Here is a 16,750-nt window from a genome sequence, read left to right as displayed (position 1 = left end):
AGAGCAGTACCAAAGAATAACATTATCGGTTTCTCTCTCCACAGATGCTGCTTGAACTTAGGAACATAGAAGGAGTAGACCATTCAGTCCATCGAACCTGCTCTGCCATTCAATATGAGCATGGCTGATCACCCACTTCAATGTCTTTTTCCCACACTCTCCCCATAACCCTTTACATCACTGGCATTTAGAAATCTGTCAATCTCTACTTTAAACATGCTCAATGACTGAGCTTCCACGGCCCTCAGGGATAGAGGATTCCAAAGATTCACACCCTCTGAGTAAAAATAATTCTCCTCATCTCAGTCCCAAGTGGTTTCCCCCTTATTTTTGAAATTGTTTCCATTGCTTCTAGACTCCCCAGTCAAGGGAAACATCATACCTGCATCTACCCTCTCTATCCCTTTAAGTATTTTGCTGGTTTCAATTAGATAACTTCTCATTCTTCGAAACTCTAGAGAATACAGGCCAGTTTCCTCAATCTCTCTTCACAAAACAATCCTGCCATCCCAGTGAAGTCTGATGAACCTTCGTTGCACTCCCTCTATGCCAATAATATCCTTCCTAAGGTAAGGGGACCAAAACAGCACACAGTACGCCAAGTGCAGTTTATCAAGGTTCTATACAATTGAAGCAAGACTTCACTATTCCTGTACTCAAAACCTCTCACGATAAAGGCCAACATATGATTAGCCTTCCTGATCGCTTGCTGCACCGGCATGTTAGCTTTCAATGACTTTTGGACAAGGATGCTCAGGTCCCTTTGTACATCTACACTTTCTAATCTCTTAGAATTTAAGAAATATTCTGCACATCTGTTCCTCCTACCAAAGTGGATAACCTCACATTTTTCCACATTATATTCCATCTGCCATCTTCTTGCCCATTCACTAAGTCTGTCCAAACCCTCTTGAATCTGCTTTGCATCTTCCTCACAACACACATTCCCACCTAGCTTTCTGTTATCCACAAACTTGGAAACATTATATTTGGCCCCCACTTCCAAATCATTGATATATATTGTGAACAGTTGGGGCCCGAGTACTGATCCCTATGGTACCCCACTAGTCACTGCCTGGCAGTGTGAGAATGAACTTGTTATTCCTGTTCTCTGCTTCCTGCCTGCCTATCCCATGTGCTCTAACTTTGCTAACCAACTTCCTGTGGCGGACTTTATCAAAAGCCTTATGGATATCCAAGGGCAGAAGTTTTCCCTCATCAGGCAGGTGTGTGCCCAACCCAAACAGGACAAAAATAGTGCACAATGCCATTGGGCAAGTGTCCCGTGTCATCGCGCATTCTCACAATATTTTGCTTGGTGGGCGTGTGCGAGAGGTGGCAGCATGCCCGCCGACAATTAAGAGGCCTACTAAGGCCCTTAATCAATTAATTAAATGGAGGGTTTTTTTGCTTGTTGGTTGGTGGGCAAGCGAATAGGCCAAGTGACCTTTGCAATTTTTGTGAAACCTCATCCACGGGCGGGAAGAGGTTTTGACCAGTGATTATAAAAAAAGCTTTTAAAAAATTCATTTTTAACATGTCCCTGCTCACGAGGGGACGTTTTCCTTATTTTTCCAATTGTTTATTTTTAAAAAATAAAAATCTTCAGCTCCTTGAGGCAGGTCTGTGCCTTCAGGAAGCTCTCTGTCAGCGCACCCGCGCGCATGCGCTGAGTTCAGTGCTCACCCTCCTCCCCCTCCACCCAGGCAGCGCTGAGCGTTGCAGCACATGATTCAGGCTGGCCGGCTGTTAGTTGGCCAGCCAGTGTGAAGTCGCAGTCGGGGCCCGATCATGGGCGGGGGTTGATTTTATGGCCTCTCTCGGACCCGCCCGCCGCACCTACCCGATGAGGTAAAAGTCCTGCCCCAAGTATACTACATCCACCGATTCCCCTTTACCAATTCTGTTAGTGACATCCTCAAAAAACTTCCAACAGGTTCGTCAAACATGATTTACCATTCATAAATCCAAGTTGACTACGCCCCAGTCAGATCATTATTATCCAAGTGTCCATTTATCACATCCCTTAGAATAGATTCAAGCATTCTCCCTACTACTGATGTAAGGTCTATAGTTCTCTGTTTTGTCTCTCCCTCCCTTCTTAAATAGCGGCACGACATTGGCTATCTTCCAATCTGCAAGAACCATTTCAGAATCTGTAGAATTTTGGAAGATGATCGTCAATGCATCCACTATCTCCATAGTTACCTCCTTCAACATTCTGGGACGTAGGTCATCAGATCCCAGGAACTTATCAACCTTCAATCCCATTAATTTCTCCAATACAACCTTCTAAGTAATACAGATTTTCTTCATTCTCTCTAGTCTCCTGGATCTCTAATTCTGGGAGATTTCTTGTATTTTTTTTTAAATTTCTGATTTCAAAACGTTACATTGTTAAAGGTTGGGCCTGTATCCATTGGAGTTTAGAAAGATGAGAGGCAATCTTACTGAAACATACAAGATCTTGAGGGGCCTTGGCAGGGGGTGGGGTGCTGAAAGGATATTTCCCCTTGTGGGAGGAACTAGGGGACCCAGATTAAAAATAAGGAGTCTCCCATTTATGACAGAGATGAAGGGAAATTTTTTCTCTTAGAGAGTCACGAGACTATAAAACTCTCTTCCCCAGAGAGTGGTAGAGTCCGGGTCAATGAATATTTTTAAGACTGAATTAGATAGATTCTTGATTGACAAGGGAGTTAAAGGTTATCGGGGTAAGAAGGAAAGTAGAGTTGAGGCCACAATCAGATCAGCCATGATCTTATTGAATGGCAGAGCAGGCTCGAGCAGCTGAATGGCCACCTCCTGTTCCTAATTTGTATGTTCTCTCCTAGTCCCTAGCTCAGTGTGTTCAGTAACAGAGACCAATAAGTACACTGAATTTCAATTTGCATGCAGCAGAACTGTAAAGGCTGAGGGTTTTTCCCCTGAAATTGCAGGGGTGGGGGTTGGGTGGGGTGGAAGGGGTAAAACGTAGGCCCAGGTGAGTGGGGGTGATAGGCCTAACCACCTGATTTCCCCACTGTCTCTGCCACTAACCAACTTGAAAGGGATAGCGCAGAAAAATCCGGGTCCAAGTGTGTTGAAAGATCATCACATCTGTACCCCCATAGGGAGCAGAGCAGAATCATTAGTTACAGCACAATAAAATTATTAAAGAGGCAGAGTATTCAACTTTGACCTTGAATCTAGTTTCAAGCCCAAAAGTACAGGAAGAAAAGATTAATCAATGTTACAAAACAAATGAGCACCAAACAAGAACAACAAGAAGATGCTTTACACAGAAAATGATGAAAATATATGGCATGTAAGTACATGTAGGTCAGACTATAGATTACTACTGAATGTTTCTAGACCATTGGGAAGTTCTACTTAGTCTGGGTGTATAGGTTTGAATATTCAGTGGCTATTTAGATCTGTAACTAATTAAAGATGAGTAGACGCAAAATTGGCCACTAATAGGATAAAATGAGTTAGAATATTACATAATAGATTTGGTCCTTTGAACTTATAAGACATGCAGTTTATGACAAAATAAATTTGACAGTTACACAGTCTCAACTGTATATATTATTATTGTTGCCACGAGCATGTGTAAAATAGGATGAGAACTTGCACATACCTAGGTGAACAAGTTTGAGGAAATTAATCAGGGACTGTTCATTTTCATTCCAGTATTCCACCAGATATTCTGGTGGTGGATTTTTACAGCAAGACAGCTCTACAGTTAGTTCAAAACACTGTCCCAAAACGTAGTTGAAGTCTTGCATTCCACCTAATGGAAAAAGGTTTAAAAGCCAATTTTAGGAGTTAATAATACAAGTTGAATAATAGTTATGATATTTGTTTAGTCTTTTGTATGCTTAAAATATTTATTTAAATATACATTAAAAACCAACAAGTGATTAACAGAAGACACTAAATACTTGTGTGCATATTTCATTCTGGGAACACATCACTGGTAATGCAAAAATAGCTTTACAACTGGAATACATCAATGGTAAATGGACAAATTGTCTGCTCAATAATAAGCCTCAATAAAGACACAAATGCCATCCTTCAAAATTAGGGAAATGAATCACTGGGATCACCAAGTTTTTCTTTTTAAAACAGTTTCATTGAGTGTATTTATGGAGAAAATAAGTCACAAAGATCAGGAAAGTCCAAGTTTTAGCTGAGCAAGCTAAACAAGTGCTAAAACTGGCCTCAGTTCCCCCAGGTTAGGGAGGGGACAATTAACCAGATCACTATTCCAGCCCTCCAGCTATGGACAAGTTCAGGTTCAGTTATGATGCCCACACCCCAGCCCCCACACCCCATACCAACCAGCAGTTGTCAAAATGGGATTCAGGAAGGAGTATTTATTCTCATGGACCTTTATAAACTTTGACCCTGGCTGTGAACTTTTTCTTACACCCGTACAACAGGAAAGCTGATTACCACAGAGTGATCAATAGTTTTGATCAATAAACTTAATAGCAAAAGGAATGGACTTGCTCATTGTGGACCTGTTGGGAATATCTCATGCGGTGAGTCTGATGTTCACTCAGTTTGCTTAAAAACATAAGAAATAGGAGCATATGGCCACTCAAGCCTTCTCCACCATGGTCGATGATTGATCTGATCTTGGCTTCGATTCTACTTTCCTGTCTGTTCCCCATAACTCTTGACTATAGTTTGAAAATCTGTCTATCTCAGCCTTAAATATATTCAATGACCCAGTCTCCACAATTCTCTGGGGTAGAGAATTTCAATGATTCAAGACCCTGAGAAGAAAATCCTCCTCACCTCCACCTTAAGTGGACAACCCCTTATTCTGAAATTATGCCCCCTAATTCTCGGTTCCCCCACGAGGGGAAACATTCTCTCAGCATCTACTCTGTTAAAGCCCTGTGGAATCTTATGTGTTTAAAAAATCTTATCTCTCATACTTCCAAAGTCCAAAGAGTATAGGCCCAACTTGCTCAACCTTTCCACATAAGACAACTCCTTCATCCCAAAAAGCAACCTAGTGAACCTTCTCTGAACTGCCTCCAATGGAAGTATTTTCCTCCTTAAATAAGGAGAGCAAAACTGTACACAGTATTCTAAGTGCAGTCTCACCAATGACCTGTACAGTTGTAGCAAGACTCCTTACTTTTAAAGTCCATCCCTCTTGTAATAAAAGACAACATTCTATTTGCCTTCCTAATTACATGCTGTACCTACATGCTAACCTCCCCATGCTAACCTTTTGTGTTTCACGTAAGGTGTGAAGATGATGTTATTTTTAAAAATATATTTGGGAATATGGCGGTATTCTGTAAAGAAGGCTGCGTGCGTGTGTAATTAAACTGGGGGAAGGTTAGTAAAGACAGCTTGTCTGTGGGAGCAGAGAGATGAAAAGTAAAAGTGCTGGATGCATGCATTTATAATGGGAGGGTATGGTGAAGTTGAATGTACAAGTAAAAAGGTTGGATTTGAAATTTGCATTATAAGATGAGTGGAACTTGACTTTTCAGCCATTAAATGACAAAGGGAGTTTAGAAGTGACAAGGGACTTTTACAACTTACAAAGGTTTCATAAGTAAACGAGGGAAGGTTATTAAATTTTATTTTACCCAAAAGTGAAGGCAAAGAAAAACATGAAAGATTTTTATATTTTGGGAAATTGAGGTGCTCAGAACAATGGAGGCTAAGATCAAAAGGGAAAAGGATATTTAAGGAAAGATGTTTAATTGCGTTATGTAGGCTGTGTGGGGCAGATGTCCTGAGACCAGCCCAGTGCTAAAAAATGTTGTAAATTTGAAGCAGCCATCCAATTTCAAGCCAGAAAAGTCTTTGTTTTCAGAAAACAGTCTGTTTCTGAAATTCCTTCAGTCCCAAGACCTGAATTTTACCCTTCGCAGGTGTACGCGATCGGCAGGCCTGGGAGCAACTGGGAAACAGACCACCAACCGTGATTGGCCCCCAACCTCAATTTCACACTAACTGGCCAATTAACGGCCAGCCAGCGTAAAACACGCACTGAAAATCTCAGCGCTGCCGGGGTGGGTGCAGGAAGAGGGCAGGTGATGTCATCACCACGGGCTCAGGTGAGTGCTGTGAGAGAGCTCCCTGAAGGCAGACAGCTGCCTCAGGAAGCTGCAGAGCTGCAAATAATTAAATAAAAGGTGTAAAAAGCTGCAAAAATATGTCCATGAATCACAATCGCGCACCTGAAAAACATATCTCATAAAAATGCTGTCCACTGATATTTTTATTTTATTCCATAACAGAGATTTCGTCCCACCCTTGAATGAGGTTTAAAGAAAAATGTAAAGGTCACCTGGCTGATTGACCCATCCACCAATCAAAAGGTTGTATGGGCCAGGAAAAATCACAGACAATTGTTCTGTCAATGGGCTTAATTGCCCACTTAATTGTCAGCGGGCATGCTTCCGACTTTTGTGCGTGCCCGCCGAGTGGAATATCACGTGAATGCACAATGATGTCGCGTGAACTCACAATGATGTCGGGACGCTCACCTGTCATCTTCTCGTACGATTTTACATCCATTCGGGTCAGGTACGCGCCTGCCTGCGGGATGTAAAACGCTGCCCCATAGTAGAGTGGAAGAGAGTGAGAAGCCGAGTGGTATAATTTATTAAAGCAGCAGCAGTTTTTGCCTTTGGTAATATTACTGGATCCTTATGGTGAAAATCTATAAGGGAGCTGTTGCCAAGTAGTTTACTTGTGTGTTTTGACCAAGTAGGTTTTTTTGGGGAGGGAATGTTTTGTAAGATTGTTTTAACTGTGTTATTTTTAATCTTGTGTGTTTAATTTTCTTTTTCTTATTAATAGATCTTTTAATTTTAAAATCCTAAAAGTTACTGGGCTTCTGGGATTAGTAGTTTTCCCCTTGTTTTCAATAAAAAGATTATGATTAGTAAGACAAGTTTCCCTCTGGGATTTGGCTTGCTCAGCGAATAACACTGGCTGCTTTTGTAACAAAGGAGACACCCATATCCCTCTGTACCCCAGCATTCTGCAGTCTCTCTCTATATAAATAATAATTTGTTTTTCTACTCTCCCTACCAAAGTGAAATCATTATCCAAGTCAATATAGTACTGCCCTTTCATCAAAATCATCCCAGCACAGATCCCTGTAACACTTCACTAGTTACAGTTTGCCAACCTGAAAATGACCCACTTATCCCAACTCTTTATCAGCTGGCCAATCCATTATCCATGTTAATATGTTACCCGCAACATCATGAGCTCTTATCTTGTGCAATAAATAATCCAGCACAACCTTATGTAATGTTGGAGAAGGTTCATTTCCCTTATGTTCTTCTGTTCTTAAACAAGCTCACCACATTAGACATTCCCAACAGGTCCACAATGAGTAATTCCACTCCTTTTGCTGTGACATTAACTAATCAACACTATTGAATGCTCTCTCGCTTCAACAAAAAACCTTGTGGTGATCAGTTTTCCTGATGACCAGAAAATTGTATGGGTGTGAGAACAAAAGTTCACAGGGTAGGTTACTGAATGCCTTTTGGAAATCCAAATACTTTACATATGCTGCTTCCCCTTTATCCACCCTGCTCATTACATTCTCAAAGAATACTAATAAATTAGTCAAACACAATTTCCCTTTCATAAAACCATATTGACTCTGCCTGATTGTATTATGATTTCCTAAATGTCCTGCTGCTGCTTCCTTACTACTGTAATGGATTCTAGCATTTCCCAGTGACAGATGTTAGGCTAACTGGCCTATAGTTTCTTGTTTTCTGTCTCCCTCCCCTCTTGAATAATGGTGTTACATTTGCAGTTTTCCAATCCGCTAGGACCTTTTCAGAATCTAGGGAATTTGGGAGATTACAACCAATGCGTTCACCATCCTTGCAATCATCACTTTTAGGACCTTGTATGCAGGCCATCAGGTCCAGGGCACTTATCAACCTTGAGTCACAAATGTTCGCCTAGTACTTTTTTTATACTGATAATGATTGTTTTAAGTTCCTCCTACCGTTACCCCCCCCCACCCCCCCCCCCGAAGTTCTACTATTATTAGGATGCTCTTGGTGTCTTTTGCCACGAAGACAGATACTTGTTCAAAACCACTGCGATTTCCTTGCTTCCCATTACTAATTCCCCAGTCTCATTCTCTAAGGGACTAACATTTACTTTTGCTGCCCTCTTCATATACTTTTAGAAGCTCTTACTGTCTGCTTTAATATTTCTTCCTAGTTTATTCTCAATCCCATAAAATGACTCCGAGTTATTGCCACAGTACCAAATCACCTCTAATCAAAGTCACACCTGACATCCTATACAACTGTGACAAATGTAAACTATCCCTCCTCGTCCTTCTCAACCTGTCTGCAGCCTTTGACAGTTGATCACACTATACTCCTCCACCATTGTCCAGCTGGGTTCTATTCTTATCTCCGTAATCACAGTTGGAGAATCGGCATCCACGGCTTTTCACTTCCCATTCCCATACAGTTAACTCTGGCATCACCCGAGGATCTATCTTTGGTGCGCTCCTATTTCTCATTGCTGCCCCTCGGCAACATCATACAAAAACACGTCAGCTTTCACGTGTATGCTGAAGACACCTAGCTCTACCTCAGCACCACCTCTCACAACCCCTCCCCTGTCCCTAAATTATCAGACTACTTAGCCAACATCCAGCACTAGTTGTGCAGAAATTCCTTCCGATTAAATATAGGGATGACTGAAGGTATTGTCTTCAGTCTCTGCCACAAACTCCGTCCCCTCACCACTGATTCCATCCCTCTGCATGGCAACTATTTGAGGCTGAACTAAACTGTTCACAACCTTGGTGTCATATTTGAGCTCAAAATGAATATTCAACTATATATGCATGTCATCACAAAGGCTGCCAATTCCCACCTCCATAACATCACCCATCTCTAGCCCTGCTTCAGCTGTTCTGTTGCTGAAACCCTCATCCATGCCTTTGTTACCTTGTGACTTGACTGACCTAACCATCTGTCGATCCTGCCACATTCCACCTTCTGTAAACTTGAGGTCACTCAAAAATCTGTGACCCATGTCCAAACTTGAACCGAATGCCATTCATCCATCGCCCTTGTGCTCGCTGGCCTACACTGGCTCCTGGTTAAACAATACTTCAATTCTAAAATTTTCATCCATGTTTTCAAATTCTTCCATGGCCTGGCCTCTCTCTATCTCTATAATCTCCTCTAGCCCTACAAGATATCTGCACTCCTCTAATTCTGGCCTGTTGGTCATCCCTGATTTTAGTGATTCCATCATTAATGGCCATGACTTCAGCTGCCTAGGTCCTAAGCTCTGTAAATCCCTCCCTTAAACTCTCTGCCACTCTGCCTCATTTTCCTCCTTTAAGACCATCTTTATAATCTACCACTTTGGCCAACCTTTTAGTCATTTGTCCTCATATCTCCTTAAGTGGCTTGGTCAAATCTGGTTTATAATACCCCTGTGAAGCATCATGGGACATTTCATTATGTTAAAGTGACTATATAAATACAACTGTTTGTTGTTGTTCCATTGTGTCTGATGATCCAATGGGAAGGTTTTTGTAATTGTCATCAAAATGATAGGTAGGGAATATCGAAACATGGCTGCAGACTGGAGTAGTACTGCAGGGCTGGAGGAACGTTCTGCTCTTCCCAGATTTGTATGGAGGTAGCAGCCTCCAGCAATCACTTCAGGGCCTTAGATTAGGCTGCTCATAGTCCAGCTAATGTTGAGCTGGGCTGCCTGCTTTTTATGGGGCAGTCAAATTAGATGAAAGGGTCCAGGAATCAATTTAGCAGTGGTCTCAGTGCACAAACAAATTGCATTTGAGCCTATGCAATACTAAATTTACTACAGCCGTTTTATGCCCAAAATAAAGAAAATCACCAAACAATACTAACTTTTCATCCCATAGAGGTGAACAAGATTTGAATGGATTACAAAACTTGATTTGTTTCAGGATAATCTAAAAGGGACAGAGATGAGGTATTGAAAATGAGCAGGAATTTTGATCATTTCTTCAATAATAAGCAAGTTATCAATCTGCTTACTAACAATTCTCTTTCATGGTTCTTTCATAATGTGATTTATAAACAATTCAGCCACATAAGGTTTACCTGAAAAATGATACCACTCAGCTCCGTTGGTAATTCCATCCTGGAAATATGGGGTATTCTGACATTCGTCTCCACTGAACATGCTTTCGTGGCTATAAGAGTAATTCTTTGCAAGATACACGAAGACATCATCATCGGGGCATTTGCTGTAACCTGTAGGTTGCTCGACTTTTGTATCTGGTAGTACAAGCACAGAAACTAGCATAGTAGTTATTCTTATAAAACCAGAAACGATTGTCAATTATCTTGCTTTACATTCCAGGTTTTGGCCCAACAAGAAATCTGCTCCTCCCACTGAATGACTGAGAGAACTCAATTTCCATAATGCCCTCCCAACTTTTTGAACATCAAGTGCACAATTTTAACTGGCCTGTCCCACAGGGGGCAGAACCCATCATTTGAGATTTTTTTCCCACTCTGTGGAGTTTTAGTCAGAGCATCTCTGACTTCAGTGATCAATTTCCTGCCCAGGGAGCAAGTTTGACCGACTGTTAAGAATGTGGAAAATCAGTAAAAGTGCCCATTAAAGTGTTGGATTGTTGTAATAATGAAGCTGATTGACTAATTTAGGGAAGGAAACCAATCTGTTGTAAGTGTCTCACCCCAATGTTTAACTCTTAACTGGCCTCTGAAGAGGCTGAACAAGCCACTCAGTTGTTAGGAAAAGACAGTTAATGGTCTTGCCAGCAACAGCCATGTTCATTTAATTAATTTTTAAAATGTGGAATTATTTTAAATATTTATATTCTCAAATGTATGCATATTTTCCATTCCAAGAATCTATTCCAAAAATAGTAGTTTACAACATAGATTATAAGTGTGCACATGATTAATATCCAAAACATTTAAACATTTTAAGTGTACAACGTCAGCTACTCAGGATCATGTATTTCTGCAGTGGGTCATGTGAATGAACAGACCGATTCTCGACCCACAGATCTTTGAGCAGATGGGGCAGGATGTCCCACAGGTAAGGGGTCTCAAGGGCAAGAGTTGTTTCTTTTTCCTTCCTTCTCTCACCACTCTGCCTTATCAAGAAGACATCATGACTCAAAGCATGATGCAGCTTGATGGACAAGTCTTCGCCATTCTGAATGATTGGTAGCAAGATCCTCCAGGTCATTAAAGTCAATGCTGCTGGGCTTCAAGAAAAGCTTCAGAGTGTCTATGGAGCATTTTATCTGTCCTCCCCTGGAATGCTGATCATCTGACAGTTGAGAAAACAAGACCTGGTGGGGGAGATGCTTTTCACCATCCGGACAATGTCCAAATTGATTTTGCAGGAGTATTTTCCTGAATGCTTGTGGATCTGGCCTCAAGAAAGAAAACCCTGATTGCAGCCTATGCGTGACTTTGTTTAATATGGGATACTTGGGTGCAGTCATTATCCACATGATCTTGATGGGTTGGTGGTCAGGTTTCGGTGATGTGTCCCATCATGATGACTGAGGCCATGTTGCCGCTGCAGCCTTCTTCTGCCTTTGCAGCTGGTGAGATGCAGTGCCTAGTTTTGCTTATTCTGCCGTTAAGGACTTTTTGGACCACACTTTGTCTGGCACCTCTCATCGACCTTGACATCAAGGAGCAAAGAGCTCTGGCTAGCATTGCTCAAGGAGTCATCAGAGGACACAAGGTGGCGATCCACGGAGGCACATTATAAGTACTGGGCCCTAGTATTGAATTAGAGGATAACATGGTTATGACTACTAACCCCACGCACCCCCCCCCCCCCACCCCGCCCCCACCAAAAAGAAGTGTTCAACGGATTAATAATTGAAATGCTGAGCTTTGAACATGATAAATGAATCTTCAGTATGTTATCTACCAGCAGGTTAGGTCAACACAATGTCAATCACTGTACAACAAACTTGCATCCTTTGAAAAAATCACTGTCTCCTGCCAACACAATATGGGCGCCTGTTCATGCGCACTGGGCCCACACAGATGTCACTCTGCCTGGCAATTATTCTATCAAAGTGCAACCAAAACATGGGTTTTGTAGGCAGGAAATGTATTCTGGTCTCAAGATTTTTAATATTTTATAACTACAGGTGAATGGCAGAAAAATGATTAAATAATTACATTTCCACTAAAGGCAATCAGGCAGAGTCAACATGGTTTTGTAAAAGGGAAATCATGTTTAACCAATTTATTGGAGTTTTTTTGAAGGATTCACATGTGCTGTGGATAAAAGGGGAACTGGTGGATGTGCTGTACTTAGATTTCCAGAAGGCATTTGATAAAGTGCCACATCAAAGATTATTGCAGAAAATAAAAACTCATGGCATAGGGGGTACCGTATTGGCATGGGTAGAAGATTGGCTAGCTAACAGGAAGCAGAGAGTTGGCAAGATGTGACAAGTGGTGTGCCACAGGGTTCAGTGCTGGGGCCTTAACTTTTTACAATTTATGTAAATGACTTGGATGAAGGGACAAAAGGAATGGTGGCTAAATGTGCTGATGACACAAAGATAAGTAGGAAAGTAAGTTGTGAAGAGGTTGTAAGGAGGCTACAAAGTGACGTAAATAGGTTAAGTGAGCAGGCAAAGATCTGGCAAATGGAATATAATGTGGGCAAATATGAAATCGCTCCCTTTGGCAGGAATAATTTTAAAAATGCTTACTGTCTTGTCACAATCCACTGGGGATAGAACCACAGAAAAGTTACAGCACAGAAGGAGGCCATTCAGCCCATCTTGTCCATGCCAGCCCTAGGACACCCAGGTGCCCTTTCTAAACCCACCTTCCTGTACCCAGCCCATAGCCCTGCAGCTTACAGCGCTTTAGGTGCAGATCCAGGTACTTTTTTAAAAGAGTTTAGAGTTTCTGCCTCTACCATCAACTTGGGCAGCGAATTCCAGACACCCACTACCCTCTGCGTAAAAACGTTCTTCCTCATGTCCCCCTACACCTTCTGCCACTTTTCTTGAATCTATGTCCCCTGGTTCTAGAATTCTCCACCAAGGGAAACAGTTTTATCCTGTCCACTCTATCTATTCCCCTCATAGTTTTGAACACCTCAATCAAGTCACCTCTCAGTCTTCTTTATTCTAAGGAAAATAACCCCAACCTATCCAATCTCTCCTCATAGCCACACTATTCTAACCCTGGCAACATTCTTGTAAACCTCCTCTGCACTCTCTCCAGAGTTATTACCTCCTTCCTGTAATGCGGTGACCAGAACTGCACACAATACTCTAGTTGTGGCCTCACCAGTGTTTTATACAATTCCAACATTATATCCTTACTTTTATATTCTATACCTCTGCCAATGAAGGCATTCCATATGCCTTCTTTACAACGTTGTCTACTTGAACTGCTGCCTTCAGAGACCCGTGTACTTGTACGCCAAGATCTCTCACTTCTTAGTATATTCCCATTTATTGTGTAATCCCTGTAACTGTTTGACCTCCCTATATGTATGACCTCACATTTCTCTAAGTTAAAATCCATCTGCCACTTTACCACTCACTCCACAAACCCATTTATATCGTTTTGGAGATTATGGCTATCTTCTACACTATCCACTACTTGGCCTATCTCTGCGTCATCTGCAAATTTCCCAATTGTGCACCCACGTTCACATCCAAATCGTTAATATATAACGCAAGCAGCAAGGGTCCCAACACCGAGCCCTGTGGAACACCACTTGAGACAACTTTCCATTCACAAGGGCATCCATCAACCATTACCCTTTGTTTCCTCTTATAAAGCCAACCTTTTATACAGTTTGCCACATTACCCTGAATCCCATGGGCTTTTACTTTCCTGACCAATCTACCATATGGGACCTTATCAAATGCCTTGCTAAAATCCATGTACACAACATTCACTACACTACCTTCAGCAACACTTCTTGTCACTTTCTCAAAGAATTCAATCAGATTTGTGAGGCAAGACCTTCCCTTAACAAATCCATGCTGACCATCCCTGACTAGTCCATGCCTTTCCACATGACAGTTAATCCTATCTCTCATGATTGATTCTACTAATTTGCTCACCACCAATGTAAGACTAACTGGCCTATAATTGTTCAGCATTTATTTTGATCCCTTTTTAAACAATGGAACTATGTTTGCATTTCTCCAGTCCTCCGGTACCTCCCCTATATCTAGTGAAGATTGGAAAATCATCCTCAGAGCATCTGCTATCTCCTCCCTGACATCCTTCAGCAGCCTTAGAAACAATCCATCTGGCTCAGGTGACTTTTCAACTCAAGGATTTCAACCCTTCGAGTACTTCCTCTCTCTTTATGACTATCCCGTCCAATATCTCGCAGTGTTCCTCCTGGACTACTATATCTACATCCTCCCTTTCCTTTGTAAGCACGGAGACAAAATTCAAAACCCTTCCCACAGCCTCTGCATCTACACACAAGTTTCCATCTTCATCTCTGGTAGGTCCCACTTTTTCCTTAACTAACCTTTTAGCATTAATGTATTGGTAAAACATCTTTGGGTTATCTTTAACTTTACTTGCTAATCTTTTTTCATGCCCTCTCTTTGATTTATTTTACTTCATCCCTGCACTTACTATATTTGTCTAGGCTAGCTGCAGTGTTTAGTTCTTTGTGCCTATCGTATGCTTTCTTTTTCTGTTTGATCTTCTCCTGTATTCCTCTAGACATCCAGGGGGGTTTAGATTTGGCAATACCACTCTTATTTTTGTAGGGGACATGTCTACTTTATACAATTAGGATCTTGCTTTTTAGTGCTTCTCACTGGTTTGCCACTGTTTTATCCTCCAGCAGTGCTGTCCAGTCCACCTCAGCCAAGTCCCTTCTCATTTCTGCAAAATTTGCCTTCCCCCAGTTCAAAAGACTTTTACTCCTGCTTTATCTCTGTCCTTTTCCAATTTAATGCTAAATCTAACTGAATTGTGATCACTGTCCCCAATATGGTCGCCAACTGTCACTTCACCCACTTGCCCTTCTTCGTTCCCCAAGACTAGGTCTAGAATTGCATCTCCTCTCGTTGGATGTGTCACTAATTGGTTGAAAAAATTTTCCTGGACACACTGCATGAATGTTTCTCCCTTAGTGCCCCTTATATTGTTTGAATCCCAATTGATATTAGGATAGTTGAAGTCTCTTACTATTATTACCCTCTTGTTCTTACAAGCAGAAATTTGCCTACATATTTGTTTTTCTATCTCCCTTTCACTATTTGGGGGTCTGTAGTATACTTCCAGCAGTGTGACTGTCCCTTTTTTATTTCTAAGCTCAATCCATAAAGCCTCATTTGTTGACCCATTTAGTATATCATCCCTTCTCACTACTGGAATTGATTCTTTATAACCATTAGTGCTACCCACCCCATCCCACCCTCCTTTTTTATCTCCCACTCTATCATGTCTGAAGACTCTATCACTAGGGATATTAAGCTGCTAGTTTTGTCCCTCCTTCAGCCAGGTCTCCGTTATAGCAATGATATCCTGCTGCCATGTGTCTACCTGTGCCCTTAACTCATCTACCTTGTTTGTAATACTCCTTGCATTGAAGTATAAACAGTTTAACCCCATCAATTTCCCTAATGCGCTGTAATACCAAGCCCCATTATTCCCCAAGCTGCGATAAATGTGAAAAGTTTGATCAGACCACCAAATTGCCCAATTCTACCTAACTGTTTAATTTAGGTTAACAGAATACGGGCACCAGGTTTGTAAACTTAACAAGTAAATAACTGTTCATTAAACAAATTGCCTTTAACCAGTGGCAAAAGAAAGAAATATGAACTGCTAATTTCTAACTCTATAACTTAACCTTCATCCCTTCTTGAACTCCTATACACAAACACACAAAACACGGATTTTAAGGGTGAGATAAAACTACTCAATAGCACCAATCCAGACTGCGGGATTAGATGGGTTGATTTTGATTGATGTCTTCCAAATTCCTTGTAGTTCGTTGTTAATAACACAAAGGTGGTCTTCCAGCACTTTCAGTCTGTAGTTCATTGGTTGAAAACTTGCTTTTCAATGCCTCTACTGGTGATTTTCCCCTTTTCCTCTTGACAGAGGGTTTTCGGAGAGAGCAGGTTACAGAGATATAAAGAAAAAGCAAGCTAGCTAGCCAGCCTTGTAGAATTACTGGAATCTTAAACACACAGGGAGAGGGGTTTTAGGTATGTTCTCTTTTGCAGGCTAGGAACCCTCTGCTCATTGCTATCACACAAAACTTTGGTCACCTGATCTGTAGCCAATTAAAATATTGTTGCTGGACAGTACCACCCCTTTCCGGCACCATTTTGTTCAATCTGGCACACCGTTCCAGGAGAAAGCAACATCGTATACTCATCCTGTTCCAGTGAAACTGTCTTCTCAACTGCAGCCATGGTAGTTTTTAAAGTGACAATCCAATTTTTAAAACTACAGTCCCACAGAAAAGGAAAAATAAAAAGCTATGTTTCCTAAAATCTAAATGGTAAGAGATTGTAGAGTCTGAGATTTAGAGTGCATGAATCACAAAAGGTTAGTATGCAGGTGCAGCAGGGAAATAGGAAAGCTAATAGAATGTTATTGTTTATTGCGAGGGGAATTGATTACAAAAGTAGGGAGGTTGTGCTTCAGTTGTACAGGGCACTGGTGAGACCACATCTGGAGTAGTGTGTACAATACTGGTCCCCTTAAAGCAA

The 16,750-nt window shown here is 41.4% G+C and overlaps 1 protein-coding gene across 1 annotated transcript in view; it reads right to left on the bottom strand.

The window, feature by feature from the left end:
* The window catches only part of LOC121293339 (carboxypeptidase M-like), a 63,625-nt gene that overhangs the window by 3,665 nt on the left and 43,210 nt on the right, over nucleotides 1-16,750 (bottom strand). Inside the window, exons 6-7 of the mRNA XM_041216301.1 lie at nucleotides 10,119-10,295; nucleotides 3,623-3,775 (exon numbers count right to left, since the gene is read on the bottom strand). Of these exons, the coding sequence (XP_041072235.1) occupies nucleotides 3,623-3,775; nucleotides 10,119-10,295 (330 nt within the window). The remainder of the gene's footprint in view (nucleotides 1-3,622; nucleotides 3,776-10,118; nucleotides 10,296-16,750) is intronic.

Source organism: Carcharodon carcharias, chromosome 21 (assembly GCF_017639515.1).
Source record: "Carcharodon carcharias isolate sCarCar2 chromosome 21, sCarCar2.pri, whole genome shotgun sequence".
In the NCBI taxonomy this organism is placed as follows: domain Eukaryota; kingdom Metazoa; phylum Chordata; class Chondrichthyes; order Lamniformes; family Lamnidae; genus Carcharodon; species Carcharodon carcharias.
The sequence above is the reverse complement of the archived record's forward strand: the minus strand, read 5'-3'. Positions and strand labels throughout refer to the sequence as shown.